Raw genomic sequence first — 17,129 nt, forward strand, 5'->3', positions numbered from 1 at the left:
AGCCTCAAGTGTCGTCTGCTGGGGGTTTAGGAGAACCCAGCCAGCCTCAAGTGCCGTCTGCTGGAGGGCCCGAGGAGCCCACCCAGCACCACGCCTCGTTAGCTGACGGTCCTGGAGGACCCAGCCAGCACATCCTCACACCTGCTGACGGTCCTGGAGGACCCAGCCAGCACATCTCCACATCACCTCCTGCAGCATCGCTGCCGTCAGGTTTTGCAGCCGTCCCGCTGCCGTCATCCACGCCTGGTCCGGCCTCCGTGTCTTCATCCTCGCCTGGTCCAGCCTCCACCTCAGTCTCGTCTGGTCCGGCCTCCGCTTCAACCTCAGTCTCGTCTGGTCCGGCCTCCGCATCGGCTTCAGCCTCGTCTGGTCCAACCTCCGCTTCGCCTGGGGCTGCAGGGGCCACGCAGCCTTCGGTTCCCCTACTACCACCTTCACATCATCGGTCGTCTGCCAGGCCGCTTGTTGGGCATCATCACCACCGTGGCCGCCCTCCGGACTTCTGTTGCCACCCCCGCCTGCTGCGTGGACGACCTCCTACACGCCGCCGTTGCCGTCTGCACAGTCGGCCCCCGGACCTGCATTCGCGCCGCCGTTGCCGTCCGCACAGTCGGCCCCCTGAACTGTTTCCCCGTCGCCGCCGTTGCTGTCCGCACGGTCGGCCGCCTGAACTGTTTCCCCGTCGCCGCCGTTGCTGTCCGCACGGTCGGCCGCCTGAACGGTTTCCCCGTCGCCGCAGTTGCTGTCCACACGGTCGGCCGCCTGAACGGTTTCCCCGTCGCCGCCACTGCCTTCCGCATGGTGGGCCCCCGGAGATGAACTATTCTAGGCTCCTGAGTTGTCAGCCTCCGGGCCAGCCTCCTGAACTATATTTTGGGACCCTGTTCGGGGACTCCAGTGTGTGTTGTGTTTTGGTCAATTCTTTTGGGTCACTGGAGTTTTTTTTGTTTGGTGTTGGTCCCTCCGTCCTGGTCCCCCGCCGCCCGCCCTGGGTTGGTCGTCTGTTTTTGTTTTGGGCTGTCTGGGGCCAGCCCTTGCGGGGGGGGGGGTACTGTCATGGTCCTGGGTCGGTGACCCAGCGCTTTTAGTTTGTTATCATTTTCCAGATGATGATGATGATGATGATTGTTTTAGTTCTGTGTTATATTCGGTCTGCCTCTGAGTCTGCGTCTGTATCTGTCTGTCTATGGTGTCACCCCATCTGTTTGTGAAGCTGTCTGTTTAGATCTGTGTCTTGTTTGGTTCCCCGTGTCTGAGTTTCCTGTTTTATTGTGAAGGTCTCTGTCTGATGTGAGTGTGTTCAGTTTACATTTCCCCTGTCCCGTCAGTTCTGATTTCTCCCAGCTGTGTTGCCCTCCTGTCCCTCATCCCCTGATTACTGGTGTGTATTTAAGCCCTGTGTGTTCTCCTGCCTGTTGTCGGCTCGTCTGCGTTCATCCATGTATCACTGCGTTAATCTACATTCATCTGCATTCATCCGTCTACCTCTGCGTTCTATGGTGTTCCTGTCTCTGCGTCTCTCTGCCCCGCACCCCTTTTGTATGGTCTCAGGTTTGTCACTTAGTTTCTCCCAGTCTAGGTTTCCGTTGTAAAGTACTCATACCTCGTTGCCTGTTTTTGTCACCACCACCTTTGTAAATAAAACATCACTCGTATCATCAGTTTGCTGCATCTTGGGTCCTCCTTTTCCTCCACACCACACGGCTCCCTCCGCCAGCCGTGACAAATAGCAACAAATTTATATTTTCATGCTTATATATTTTTAATCAGGGGAAACAATAAATATGTCTGACAGCATTAAAACTCTAAACTTCTGTCATGTTGATCCTGTCCACTAGGTGTTCTCAGTGAGCCTATTTCTTTTATAAGCATGGCAGTCTATAAGTGACCTGCCTCAGCAGATGCTATTATCAGCTTATATATTTCCAAAACATGTATTTTGTAAACATCCAGATTTCCTGTCTCCTTGGCACTCAAGAGGTCTCACATGAGTAACTTATGCATCTGACCTATTATTTAAAGCAGGTTATTTTTAAAATAGCAACAGTGTCGCTCTTAATTTTAACTACAAAGCTTAACTTCTCAAATATCAATTGCGATTAAGAAAACAATCAGCAAAATGCATAAAGAAACAGTAAATAATTTCCCCCCTTGGTTTGAACCAAATGAGCTGAAATACAGATACAAGAGTGACTTAAGGGTCCAATTTTATGGTATGGCTTTTTCTGATTGTTCCAACTTGGACCAAAGTGTGAAAATTATGCATTTTAAAACTGACCATATATTTAGCACTGCCCTTCCAGCCAAGATAGAGGATTGTAATCAAAACAAACATTCTTTTATTTAATGTGCGCCAATATCAGTATTAAATGTAAATGTTATGTCCTATAACAACAATGAATGCAGGGAATTTAGTGAAGGAAATATGAAACTGTGATGCACAAACATTTAATGTCTGAAACCAGATTTGAAGTTCCTTTTAGCTACTAACGTACAAGTGAACATGATATTCATATTTATAGTAGTTTTTGTACCACTGTGCAGAAATTCATGAGACAAATTTTTTACTCCTTCAGTTGAAATACATTGTTTGACATAATATTCACTTTCATAAACACTACCAAGCACTTTCATGTAACTTTGTCCAGCCACTACAATTCTTTCCTCAACAATTCAAACTTCACGTACAACTTCACTTACTCTGTTTTTCCTCAATCATAAATATTAGTTTTGATTGTGCATACCAGAAATTAATTGGTTCAGCTCTTACAGTAGCCAGAATATGTTAGGGGAATGCTTTAGCACACTTTAACAAGACTTTTCGCCGTTGACTTAATTAAAAAAAATAAAAAAAAAAATAGACACATCCTTGCAAGTGCTAAAATTAACCTTTGTCTTTGTGTCCTAATGATTGGAAAAAGTGTGCTATGCCAATCAAACATTTTGTCCAGCCCTTTTAAGCTGCTTGTGAAAAAGACCCAGAGTCCCTTCCTCTCCTTGTGAAACTGACAATACTATAACTCATAATTTATTGTAAGTATTTTTGTTGTGAAGCTCTTTATACAAAAAGGGAAAAATGTGAACATTTCTTTCTAGAGGCCAATTTAAAAAATTCGTTTACCAAAGATTAGCTAGCCATTAGCTTGTTAGTAAAGGGTTTGCATATAATCTGAAAGACAGAGATTCACAAATCAGATGAACTACATAGTCATGTTCTACCTATTTTGCTTTTGGGCCATTGAGAGGTTTGTATGGTGGAACTAGGAACTTCCAGGAATCATTCCAACCTGACAGCAACTTGAAGGACATTTGCTTTTTCAAACTATCAGGCCTAACCAAGAATCTCCAAGATTCTTCCCACTCTTCAGGGATCTGTTCATTGGTTTTATCCTCAGGATTTAGCTTTTTTCCTGAGCTAACTTTCCTTGAACATGGTTGGGTTTTGCGCAAGAGGTGGCATCCTGCCCACTTCTTTTCTAATTGTTTGTCCTTGTCATTGTTGGAGTACAAATGCCTTCTTGTTTTGGCTGTTTTTGTTATGATGACCCTTGGGTCATTGGTTCCCTTTAGCTTTCTTTTCTCTTTGTTATGCACCTTGGCACTCTGCAGGAACTCATGGGAGTTTCTCCAAAGGCTGTAGTTTGGTGTATTGTTGTCACACATGTTTCTGATGTCATTTTGTATTTTCTTTTCTCTTGACCATTCGACTGTATACTGACAATGGTTAGAAGGGGACTCCCACCAGGATTTTTCCACTTGTGGCATTGGGTTGGCAAGTCTGAATGACTTTCCCCACTTGCATCCATGCTCACTTGCACTGGCATGTTGCTGTTGAATAGTGTTGCTTATGCTTTGCCTACTTATTTCTGAAGATTCAAAATGACTTGGCTGATGACTGAAAAGAGATGCACCTTTCCATGAAGGGCTCCAATCTTTCTCATGGTATCTTTCCCTGAAAATCTGGCTGTCAAAAGACCAGCTCATTTTTGCTTTGATTCTCTGCATGGAAGTCTTCCCCTTTAGGGGTTCGATTTCCAATGATTCATTCACCCAGTTCTCTCTACGCATTGATTCAGTCCAGTGTGTGTGGTACATCGACCACTTCCAGGCTTCTCTCCACTGAGTTAAGGAGGGTTTATCATGATGCAACTGAGTCTCTGAGACCATCCAGGATGTTTCCCAGTCTGAAATTGCAGTGACATGTCTCCCTTGTGTCCATGAGTTGTCAGGATTGTGAGAAGTACAATTTCCTTGGTGGATTTGCACCTTTTCCTGTCCAGGTTCTGATCGATTCTGGTGTCTTGAGAACTTCCACGATTCCTTCAAGCTCCACTCCCCAGTTCCCTCACTACTAGGGAATTCTACAAGTACAATGTGGCTCTGGTACTTTGCTCGAGCTACACGGTTTTGAGCTGGGGTGGACCAACCCTGCTGCCACAGGTCAAGCACTTGGTACAAGGGCTGGCATGTAAACTTCCATGAGTCATTCCACTCTGCAGCAGCTGGCTTCATATAACCCCCCTTTTGTGATTCTTTGAAAGAGCTGGGTAGGTTTATCCTCAGTCTTCTTCTCTCCAACCTCATTCTATGCTTTATTGTCCTCCAAGAGTCCCTCAGTTCTGAGCAAGGCAAATTTTTTTCTAAATATTTCAGAAGAAATAACCTAGACTGGCTGAATTCGCTCTTTGGCTGATATATTATGTTGTGTTTCAGTTGCTCATACTGTAAATCTGCTTCTTCTGAAGTTGAAAAATACACCTTAGAGTTGTTGTCCAACAACTGAAACTCCAAAGCAGTTTCTGCCCTTGGTGGCAAAGTCTTAAGGACTTTCTCTATTTCCTCACATGGTTCTGAGTTGTTTTTGGTCACCTGCCATGACTTGCTCCACTCAGAGACTCCATTAAATTCTTTGCAATGCTGCAAGTATAGATGGTTGTCTTTATGCTCATGTGACATAGGCATGATTTTGTGGAAACAGGGCTCTTTCTGTTGGTTGTGGTCATTAAAGTCATCATCTTTTTTCAAAGTAGGATTTGAATTCTGAGACTTGTTAACAACCACCATAGCTACTTGCCATGAGTTTGCCCACTCTGAACTCTGAGATTTTTTGTGTTGAGGCACCTCCGATTTGTTGTAGCAATGGTGGTTTACAAGCCTCCAACATTCTTCCCACTCAGAGCTTATCTCTCGATTTTTGTCTTGCTTCCTAGCAACACACTCATTCAATATACCATCACCTGGAACACTGATTGGATCCTGCTGAATTGCTGATTTGGTTGATCTCCATGACTCACTCCATTCTGATGAGTGCAAGACTTCATCGTGGTGCTCAGTCTCAAGCAGCAATGTAAAAAATCCAGATTTGGGGATATTCTCTCCATTTGTATCTTCTTTGCTGCATGGATCAGATTTTTTCCAGGACATCTGCCAATCTTCAATGGGAAGATTCAAATTTAGCTGCTGTGAATCCATCTTCCTATTGTCAGGTTTTATCCAGACATTAAGGTTCTGTGGATTTATCACATTTGGCTCATTTGACCAAGGTTTCCCAGTTTCAGAGCAAGGTTGCTGGGTTGCAAACATCCAGCACTGGCCCCAGTCTATGGCACTCTCTGTTGGTGATCGCAAGGATTTGTTGTACTTCCATGATTTCCCCCACACCAAAGTGGAAGGTTGAGTTTGAGTTATGAACATGAGTAATTGCATCCCATTTATTTTTTTGTCCTGACCTCTTTTGTCTTTAAGGTTGGGAACTGCAGTAGAGAGGCCTTTGCTGTGGCTTCTTGGTCTGCTGAGTGGACCTGAGCATGTGACCTGAGGAAGAATACGAGGAAGCTGGGGCTGTTTGCTCTTCCAGATATTGTTGTCTATCTGAGCCTCAGGTGACTTGATTTTCCTTTGCACCCCTTTGTATCCTACCACTTTAGAAACCATACGATTTGCCCAGTCCTGGTTAATTCTGTAGAAACACACATAGAAGAAAAAATGCATAACCTATAACAATCATCACACTTTAATGTAAACAATAAGCCCATGATGATTATGTTGTTCTTGCACTTGCATTTTTACAGCCTAAAGTGATTATCATGTGATACAACTAACGTTATTCATAAAGTACATATTTCAACTTTCAGGTAAAAGTCTAAATCAGTAAAAGAAAGCTGATTTTGAAATTAGAATAAAGAGCACTTCATGTTTGTGATTTTTACAGTATTAAAATTAGGACTTTTCTGACAAATTGTTTTGATCAAGCACTAATTTGTTCAGGACAGAATGTTATTAGCCTCACTCAACTTTTTCCAACTACATAAACATGGCCATAAATGCAGGAATAATTGACCTTTTTTTTTTTTTTTTTTTACAGAAGACTGAAGGCTGGAACTTCATGTAATGCTCATGTTGACAACCAGATAATTTTAACCACCTTTAATTGGAGATTAAGTATCAGAATTTCAGAACATGGACCCAGCTAGTGAAATCCAGTTTAAAAACTTCTGCAGTGGTTTTTACAAAAACACATTATGAATTAGTTCGCGAAAATTTATTTCATGTTTATGTTCTTTTACATTGTCCTGCTTATGGAGTCTTACTGTAATATACAAAGCCTGTCTTTATTTGGAAACTTATTGGAAAATCTTACATAATCAGGAGACAAGAAACTAAAATTAACACACAGGATTATCTTAGGGTCCTGAAGATTTTTGTCTATATTTCCATCTATATCATTTTACCTACACTGATTCTATGATATCATCATGCTGCCTAGCAGGCAGGAGGACCATGACTTTACAGATGACCTTGCACGTTGTGGGAATGAACAAAAGTATTTTACCAGTACAATATAATCTGCAGTATAATCATTGCTTTAACAATGTAACCGATAGTTTTAAGATGGCCTTAAGAGGCTTATGCATACTGTTATCATATTAAGCTTGTATTCCAGATGCAGTTATAACTATTTTATACATATTGCATATCTGTGCTTATTTTGAGTTGGTGTTCGGTTCATTAAGGGTCTTAAGCTTCACTGGCGTGATGGTCCAGGTGATACATGCTGAGGGAAACTAGAACATAGAAGGAATTGCAATACAGGCTTACAAAACACTTATATCAGGTTATTTTTAATTATCGTTTATAAGTTCATATTCTTGTATTAAGCTTTTAGTAGAGGTTCTTGATTAAAACATTTATTCAGTAGATGACATATACATAATTTCAGTTCGGTTATTACATACTGTATATGAGAGTGGCTTCTGTCTCTCTGTCTGGTGAGAGGTCAGGAGCTAGTCGACGAGGTGAAATAGGGTGCAATTGTGGTTAGCGCACACACACACACACACACACACACACACACACGTAGACACACACACACACTCAGAGAGAATCATTTATAGGTGAAAGTTTAATCATGTTTTGCTCGGGGTTGCAAAAAGAGCAGTTTGTCGCAGAACTGCTGCTGATGTGTCAAGATGATAAACGAGCATCCGGCAGTGACAGGAAGTACCTGCCGTGAAGACGAAGACAATGTTCTTTTTAAACTGTGTTAAAAGTTATTGTGGTTTTGATCTGACCTATGTATGAAATGGATCTAACATTGAGGGGGCGTCATTAAATTTAAGCCATGATGGTATAAAATATATGCTTATGCTTTGATTTGTCAAAGATCATCAATTGCTGTCTGCGTACGCAGTGATCTTCCCACGCGTGCATTAAATCATTGTTTGACTTCACCCGGCCGGATCAGTGTGGTTATTCTTCGATCACCTCTTGTACCCATCCTCAATATTGAACCCTTAACAACGTCTTAAAGTTGATGGGTTCCGAGAGATTTTACTGTGCTTGCACCTTAAAATCATCCATTAGAACAATAAAGTCCTGGAGATCTACAGCAAACAAGAGGAGCTATTGGGTTGATGGACAGGCAATGGAAAATACGAATGAATTCACTTTATATGAAGAGAAAAATAAGCATTTCAAGAGATACTGTCATGGTCCTGAGTCTGAGGACTCGGTGTATTGTGTTTCTTTATATTATTCTTTGTTCTCGGTTATTCTGTTTTGTCTTTTGTTTAGGTTTGCTATGTGTTAGTGTTTTTGTTTCATGCCTGCCCGTGTTCTCTCTGTCTGTCCATGGTGTTATTGTGTCTGCTCATGAGTCTGCCTGTCAAGTTCAGTGTCCTGTCTGGTTCTCTGTGTCTGTTAGTTTCCTGTTTTATTCTGAAAGTTCATGTCTCATGTCAGTGTGTTCAGTTTTACCTCTCCCCTGTCTCGTTAGCCTAATTGCTCCCAGCTGTGTCTCCCTCCTGTGGCCTATTCCCTGATTACTCCCTGTGTATTTAAGCCCTGTGTTTTCCTGTGCTCTCTGTCGTGTCGTCTGTTTAACTCCATGTCCGTTTGCATAATTCTGTGTAACCCGGTGTTCAGGCTGCGTCTCTCCGCCAGCTTTCTTTGTGCATTTTGTTCCTCCTCCTGTGCATGTTTGGTTTAAGTTGAGTTCTTTAGTTTTCCCCAGTTTAGGTTTGTTTTCTCCTCGCTCTGCTCCTCCTGTTTTTGTCACCTTATCACCTCTGTAAATAAACATTCACTCGCACCCCAGCCAGTGCCTGCATTTTGGATCCTTTTCTCAATTCACCACACGACTGTTGCGCAGCCGTGACAAATACAGAGAAGGGCACAGCCAGCATCAAGAAAGCTCAGCAAGACTTCACAATCCTGGGACCTGTCTGGAGATCAAGAGCGACATTAAAACCAAGCTCCTGATATTCAACTCTAATCTGAACCTGTCAGTGCAACCAGTCAAATGTCACTCGAAAAATTGTTTAATTGCAATTCATAAGAAAAAGTGAAAAAGAGAATGCCCCAACATGACATGAAACTGCTGAAGCCCTATGCTTCTCAAAGAGTGTTGAAATTACAGTCACAACTTGGCTTTTGAATTTAAGGTATTAGTTTTATAAGAATATTAGATCTAACTACTAGAGATGGACCAATCCGATATTACGTATCGGTATCAGTCCGACACTGACGTAAATTACTGGATTGGATATCGGAGGGAAATAAAAAATGAAATCCGATCCATTAAATATCATAAAAGCACCTCACAAAACTTGCAACATGGCGTAACTCGGCTAATAACTGTAGCACGTTGTAGCAGTATGCATCACGTGCTGTGTGTATTTGTAGCCTTGAAGTTATCCCAGAGAGAAGTAAAGCAAGTGTGTAAGTTCATCTCTGAATGTTTGTAAAGCATTCCCACATTAAGCTTAACAACCGATATATGGAGCGACTGCCTCTTCGCTCTCCCTCCCTCTCCTGCTGCTACTTCAATCATGAAACTGATCAATGATCATAGCTGGACTGGTGATTTTTTGTTTTTATGGGCCGATGTTTTTGCTTTGTTTTTTTCCGTAACGGTATAAACACTGAAAGGTGGTGGATTGGCCAGATGCTGGGAGATGTGTAAAAATAACTCAGTTGTTTGGTGGTGGCTATTGCGAGCTTCCACAGATTCAGTAACATTAGCAAGTGGTGGAGGCCAGCAGGTGGATGACGGAAAGGCAGGAGGAGCAGAGACCCGAGGCGGTGAACTGAACTTCAGGTAAGAAGTTATGACCTGCAGTCTATCTGGGTCAGATGTAAATCAAGTTTAGGTGGAGTTTATTTTCGTTATGCTGACTTTTTACAGTCAGTTACAATAACTCGTACTGCGTACTAGCTAGCATGACGGAGTTTATATCAGGGGCGATTTTAGCACATTTTCAAAATGAATCAACGTGTTTTCCGACGATGTTTGCTACCCTACAATCCGTCCTGCTCTGTAGTAAATTCAGCGACATTTCACCGTCCTGTTGCTAACATTGAAATGTATGCAGACTATTTAAAATCTAAAACTTTAAATTCTCCGTAGCCTGCTGTTGTTACCACTGTCCTGTTTGAAATGGATACTAGCTAACTAACTGAATGCCCATCAACCTTATAACTCCTGGTGTGTGCGTGTGTGTACAGAGACAGCCAGGTTCATAATGGATATGAGGAAGTTTTTTCAAAAAAAGGAGCCACATTCAGGTAAAAGTGTAAAATCAAATGATCCATCAATCAAGAATAATGTTGGATCAGTGTTTCAATGTTTATATCTTTTATTAGATGTTCATGTGGTTATTTGCCTTATGGTTGAAAGTACACCGAGAGAGGACTTTTTGTTAGTGATCTTAATAGTATTTTTTCATCTAAGCTAATACAATCTATTTGTGTATGATTGTCAGTCCAAAGAGGGAGAGAGGAAAGAGGGAACGTGAGGAGAAAGTACAACGTCAGGAAGAACCAGGTAAGAAAACAGACAGGGAACAGTGACAGGCACAACAGAAACTGTTAAACTGACAAAGACAAAAAACCTGATTTTACTCAAACAATCTGGAAGTTGTGTCCTCCCTATATTAAAGCTGCTGTACAGAATCTGCAAAACAAACTGGGTTGAAACATTTTTGACCCTCTTTAAAAACATTCCAACATAACATTATCATTGATTGGGGAGATTAAAATTAATGATATATTTTTATGTGGTTCAGCCACAACTCTACTAAAACCTCAGCCAGTAATAGGTAGGCCAACTTTTGGACCGTCCAGTTGTCTGTATGACTGCTGCAGTACATACATCACATTTGCACACTATCAGAAAAAGCCAAACAGCCCTGGTGGAGTGAGGAGCTGTAAAGAGAAGCAGATGCTCTGTTTATATTCTAAAAAATTTTAAGCTTGTTTCAAAGATTCTGTACAGCAGCTTTAAATGTTTTCCAAAAGCACACATACACTTATCAGTTTTTCTCAAACTTCTTACAGTGTGTACCACCTGATAAAATGTCAAGCTCTCCCAAGTACCACTATGAAAGAATGAAACTCATAAATCTTACAACACAAAATTAGTATTATTAAATTAGTAAAATTAGTGTCTGCAGTAAAGATTTTTTCATACATTTTATACATTCTACCACAGGCAAAGTTGCCTCCATTTTTATAGTTTTTTATTAATATTTTGTAATAATTTATTTGTAATAATTTATTCTGTTTTGGGAGTGTTTTTTATGTATCTGTATTATATTATACATACACATTAAAAGTAAATCTCTGTCCAAAAAATGCACTCAGTTTACTTTTTACTCACTATGAGCATCATTCATTATTCTCCCGCAGTAATTAAGGTTAGGATGTGTATTTTTTTTTATTCCAATCCATTCTTCTTTTGCAGCATTTAAATAACCTTTATGAGATTTGATGATTTTGTTACAGACTTCTCAAAAAAGTGTTTTGCTTTTCTTTCACAAATGTGGGATTAAATTGTGTTAAAATGTACAAAACAGTGATGTCATGTTTTGTGACGAGGACCCAGGCACAGAGAGACTTGATGAATTTAAGAATCTTATGATTTAATAAAGAAATTTGCAGACTTGCACAGAGATGGTACAATTATGATGACTGATAACGGAGATGAAGACAACAGACAATGAGGACAGGGAGGAACAGGGGTTTAAATGCACCAAAGTGACAGTCAGAGAGAACTCAGGACAACATTTAAGGATGCAGGGACTGACAGAGACAGGTTTATCTTGCCTGGCTGGGCAGCTCTCTGGGTGCTCAGCACCCCCAAAGCTCTGATTCTAGAATCGCCCCTGGTTTATATACTACTGGGTGGGTGCTATGATGTTACTGATGTTGAACTTGTTTTATCTTATTTTATTTGTGAGGTTAGTTATTAGAGTTTCCAACCATCCTGTAAAAAACGGAATCATCTCATATTCAGAGAAAATATTATGCGTTTCTTATTGAGGTGAAAAGGAACAGTTTGTCTCGGACTTCAGCTACAATGAAAAAGACACAAAGCTGGAGTTATTCTTTTTTTTTTTTTTTTTTTTTTTTTTACAGTTTTTTCTGATTGCCCAAGCACATTTTTTGTAACTATTGGCTAATTTTGCAAAACTCTTCACACAAATAAGAGAACCAGAAGCTGGAGTTATTCTGTGTCTTTGCTGCACAGCTGCCTCTTCTTCTCTCATTCTCTCCCCCCTCCCTCTCCTGTTTCTTACTTCAATCATGAAAACTGATCAATGATCAGCTGATCGGCTTTTCTCTCTTGTTTGTTTATCGCTCACTTTGCGCCAGAAAGAAGAAACCAGCGGATGTCGCACTAAACAACAGCAGCACGTTTAAGCTTGATCAGCTGTTGTTAGAATTTATTTAATATTAATTTCTAGTATCAGCTGATGTTTGCTGGAGCCACAGCTGTAAACCTGCTGGTCATGATATCGGTTTGGTTATCTGGTGAGAGGGAAACATGAAGATGAAACCAGGAGATGTCCTTACTGAATCATCAGAGCTGAACAGGTGATGGAGAAGGAGGTTTACCTTTTAGGTGACATGAATGAGTGGAAGGGAAGCTATGAACTGTTTCTGAGAGACAAATAACACCAGGATCCTTTTCTAAGTAGCTGACAGCTGGTAACTGTGCAGGGGCGGGTCTAGCAAAGTTTTGCCAGGGGGCCAGGTAGGGCATTAACAGGGAAAGGGGGGCACAAAGACATACTTTTCTTTCTTATTCTCATTTAAGATGTCTCGCTTTTAATAAATAATTATCTGAATCTTACAACAAACGTTTTCATCTGATGTAAAATGTATAGAAATCCATTATTGTACATAGTACTTTTTTAGGGTCCCATCATAATTTCTTCAGAAGTAACTAAGTACTGTATATGATGCCAGTATTTTCCCACATTTTCAAGTCAATTAAGTTTATTCTTTCTCACCTGTCTTTCTGTCTCCTTTCACTTTTTAAAGGTTGCCATGTTAGAAAAAATATTTTGCCCTGCCATGCTGTTTATTGATGTGGCAAATGAATGGTTTATGAAAATATATTTAAATCTGTCATCAATAATCAGTAATGATCATGTCTTACCTCTAGTCTCCTCTGTCTTAATTTCAGGTTTACACCATGTGTTGTAGATAGTACAGGAGGTTAACTCGACCAAGCAGTCGACTTTCGGGTACTGTTTAGAATACCAGAACAGGGAGGATGGTGTAGGTTTAAGTTTATTAGATTGATACATATATACCAACAAGACAGTGTACATCACTGTGACAACAGTGTTCGTTTTCATTCAAAGGCTTTATGGCTTTTCCTATAATACCTGGTGGGCCGGTCTCTAGTTAAAATGCCCGGGCCGATTTTTTGTCCCAGTCCAGCCCTGTCAATGATCAGCTGATCGGCTTTTCTGTCGCGAGTCCGTCTCTCTTGTTTGTTTATCGCCCACTTCGCGCCAGAAAGAGGAAACCAGTGGCTGAACAACAGCAGCACGTTTAAGCTTAAGCTGTTGTTAGAATTTATTTATTATTACTTTCTACACCAGGATCCCTGTGCAGGGGCGGATCTAGCAAAGTTTAGCCAGGGGGGTCGATAGGGCATTAACAGGGAAAAGGGGGCACAAAGACATATTTGTCTTTCTTATTCTCATTTCAAATGTCTAGCTTTTAATAAATAATTATCTGAATCTTACACCCAAAGTTTTAATCTGATGTAAAATGTATAGAAGTCCATTATAGTAACTATTAAGTCTAATATACCCTAGTAAGCTATAGTACTTTTTCCTTTGGGAAGATACCATCTGTGCAGTCTGCAATTCTGTTGAAGAAAGATGTTGAATCTATTTAATTATTCTTGAAAAATAATTGATTTCGGTGCATTTTTTTTTCCCCACACTGCATCAAATTAAAGTTGATTACGTCAATTAAGCATCATGAGGTGGGGGGTGGTTCCCTATTTTTTATTTTTTTGCTGGGAGTTTGCAACCCTATTAGTTAGGTTGCTTACTCTTTAAAATACCAGAATAGGGAGGATGGAGTAGGTTTAAGTTTATTACATTGATCAGTGTTGCTGAACTATGAAATATTTTGGGTGCAGGGTAGTTTTTGCATACAGGTATGACAGAATAGGTTTAGTGTTTTGTTTTTTAACTTGAGTATGAACTTATACAAAAAGCAGCAAGATATTAAAAACAGTTTTGTTGATTAAAAAAATTCATATCTGTATCGGCCGATATCCAAATTTATGATATCGCTATCGAACATAAAAAAGTGGAATCGTGCCGTCTCTACTAACTACTGCTAAACACTGAATTCAAATGCACTTTAATGAATATAGCGAGAGAGGGAAATTCCTAGACAGAAATAGAACAGAATCTGATTTTCCTGGTTCAGGAAATTAAGAAACCTCTGTATTTGTTTGTGGTTTAAAGTGTCTTAATTTTTTTTTTTTTTTTTTTTTTTTTTTTTTTTCTTTTTTGGCCTGTCCCGTTTGGCTCTTTTGCCATCAGAATTGTTGTCTAAAGGCAAAGAAAGATGCCCAACGGATTTACTTTACCAAACTGACCATCCCAGCCTTGCCATAATGGTCCATTTGATTCACCTTTTATTGTTTATTTTATTTTCACTTACTGAATACGGGACAGACTTGACTGGGGGAAAGAAGGGGAGAAAGAAAGAGGGAAAGAGAAACAGCTGAGAAGAGGGACGGGGGAGAAGGGCAAAAGACAAAAACCAACAGAACGGGCAGAGAAAAAAAAATGCATATATCGATCACCTGGATCACCTGCTGAGAAAGAAAAAAGAAAGCAAGCAGAAGAGAACAAGAGTAATAGAATAAACAACATCACAATGATATATGGGAATATGACAGTAAATACTAAATGTTAAACATTATTGTGCAGCACATAAGATCAACAGAACACAGTGTGCTTTGAGGTAGGAGCCAAAAAGGGTGTAGTTTGTGGGTGTGATCACCCGTGTGTACACCTGTGAGCATGGACGCGCTTGTTTTTTGTTTTTTAAAAGGTTCCTTCATGTAATAATCTGCTAGAGGGTGTGGGGGGGCCACAGCCCCGTCCTCCAGGGCGTGAAGCAGGTGTGGAGGAGATCAAAACTCCAGACATCCAGAGGCCCCCAGAACACAAGAGACCAAGGAAGACCAACAGAGGGGCAGCTGCGCCACTGTCCCGGAAAGAGCTGAGGAGAGTCCCAGATGAGGGCTCACTCAGCAGCCGCGGAGCAGAAGCCAGGGGGAGTTGCAGTGACGCGCCCGTGAGCTCCGCCGGCAGCCAGCTGCGCCTGAGTGACCGAGCCCCAGGCCGAGAGGCCGGGGGCACCCCACCTCCGAAGTGGCCCGAGCGAGCCCCAGGCTCCAGGCCCCGATAAGCGGCCGCCAAGGAGTGAGCCGGTGTGTACCTGGACGCCCATCCCCGGACACAAAGAACCACCAACGCACCGATGTCTGAGGGGGTCCGCCACTGGCAGGGGAAGTGGTGGTAGGGGGAGATAGGCCTCCAAACCTTGGAGGGCCTGAGATGTCCCCAGAGAGGTGGCGCCTGACACCCAACCTGACATATAGACACAGACATACAGGCACACACAGATACAAACATCCATTCCCACCCTCATGCTCTCATATGCACTTACTCCACACTCAACCAACGTGGAGACAGACATAAAGAGACGTTGTACACATGATCACACTCCCCAAGCGTACTCTACAAACCGGGTCTAGGTGCCCCCGCCCCTGGAGGAGGGAACTGCACCCAGACCCAGGTGGTGTTTCCCTTTTCCCTGCGGTGGGGGGAGGCAGACCGCCCCGACTCCGCAGCAGCAGGAAGGCTCCACACTCCAGACCGCAGTCGGACGGCCAACTCCTCCTCCTAGTCCTAGCTCCCCTGCTCCAGCAGGTCGCAGAGAATGGGGGTGAGAGAAGACTCCGAACGTCCAAAGTGTCTTAATTTTTATGTTTAATGTACGTACGGTAACTTCACTCTGACCTTCTCTCTTTCAGTTTTGAGGGCCAACTGTGATTCGTGTCACTTTTTTCAGGTATTCATTACATGTCCCAATAAATCAGTTCAGCTGCCTGAGCTACCTAAAGTGTCATGACATCCAAGGCATTCTAGCGCATGTACCTCCTCTCTTAGCTCTGATATCAGGGTTAACTGTTGACCTTTTAGTCTCATGATGGATCAAATTCTACTTGTAGGACACCATAATTTCTACCTTTTTATTATTTTTATTATTATCATCCCTGATATTTTATGTTCCTTTTATGAAAGCAAATTTTAGGCATAAGAAACACTTTTAATTTCAATAATTTGTCAGTCTTTCAACATTATCATCTATTAAACTTTTCTTCTCTCCCCATTACTTTCACCAGAACTCTGGATTTTCTTGGGTATTAGAGATGAAGAGAATCTAGGTGTCACTGAAAGAAAGTGCTAGTGCAAAAACATGTACACTGTGGCAGCAAAGCTCATATTTAGAGCAATAAAAAATGTTAGAAGTTAGTAAAAATCTAGTTTAAACTATTTTAAGACATTTTAAGACTTGGGCTCATTTTACTGAATTGGACATAAGCCAAATGAAAAAATGGAAGTGCAAATAAGTGCAACAAAAAGTCATATAGAAACCAACTTACCTCTGTAAGACTTACACATCAAAATGACTTGTTCTGCTTTATCAGAAGTAACTAATATTCTGAGAGATTAAGACAGTAAGTTCTGTAACACTCTTATACTTTAGGGCTGTTAGAAGGTAGAGTTTACTGTGCTCTAGACTCAAATAACTAACAAAAATGGTCTTAGTAAAACCTTTATAAATAAAATAAACAAACAAACAAAACACGTATACACATGCATTCCCTTACGAGGGCAGAGCGCTCTTCAGTATCCGTTCCTCCTCCAGCTTTATCTTCAGTTCATACTCTCGCATTCTGATCTCCCAGACGTTCTTCATGATGGAGGCGCCGCAGCCAACCACCTCTGGGTTCCTCTCACTGGACATCTTTAAGCTGTTTCAAACTCCCTGCACACAGAGAGACACAAACCATTTGAAAAAGTATTAGATTTGTATTTTGACTCAGTTTTGAATGCCATTAATATCTCTCACATCCTGCAGAGATCAAGGAGCTGTACCTTGAGTGGTGATAATCTGAGTGACCAGGGTGGTGACACTGCCAACAGCTCTGCTGCTATATATACTGTCAGTCTGGGAGTCATTAACCTGCTGTTAGACATTTAGATAGGCACAGCCCTATCTAAAAATATAACAGC

The 17,129-nt window shown here is 41.4% G+C and overlaps 1 protein-coding gene across 1 annotated transcript; it reads right to left on the minus strand.

The window, feature by feature from the left end:
• Nucleotides 1-2,432: 2,432 nt before the first annotated feature.
• On the minus strand, nt 2,433-17,050 carry LOC146705422 (uncharacterized). The gene is made up of 3 exons (XM_085463070.1): nt 16,992-17,050; nt 16,724-16,881; nt 2,433-5,959 (listed from the first exon to the last, which is right to left on the minus strand). Exons 2-3 carry the CDS (start codon nt 16,858-16,860, stop codon nt 3,220-3,222), a joined length of 2,877 nt encoding a protein of 958 aa, XP_085319196.1. The 5' UTR covers nt 16,861-16,881; nt 16,992-17,050; the 3' UTR covers nt 2,433-3,219.
• Nucleotides 17,051-17,129: the final 79 nt, after the last annotated feature.

This window comes from Copadichromis virginalis, linkage group LG7 (genome assembly GCF_057382275.1).
Source record: "Copadichromis virginalis isolate Kocher_CV1m ecotype Utaka linkage group LG7, C_Virginalis_male_GT1.1, whole genome shotgun sequence".
Classification (NCBI taxonomy): Eukaryota; Metazoa; Chordata; class Actinopteri; order Cichliformes; family Cichlidae; genus Copadichromis; species Copadichromis virginalis.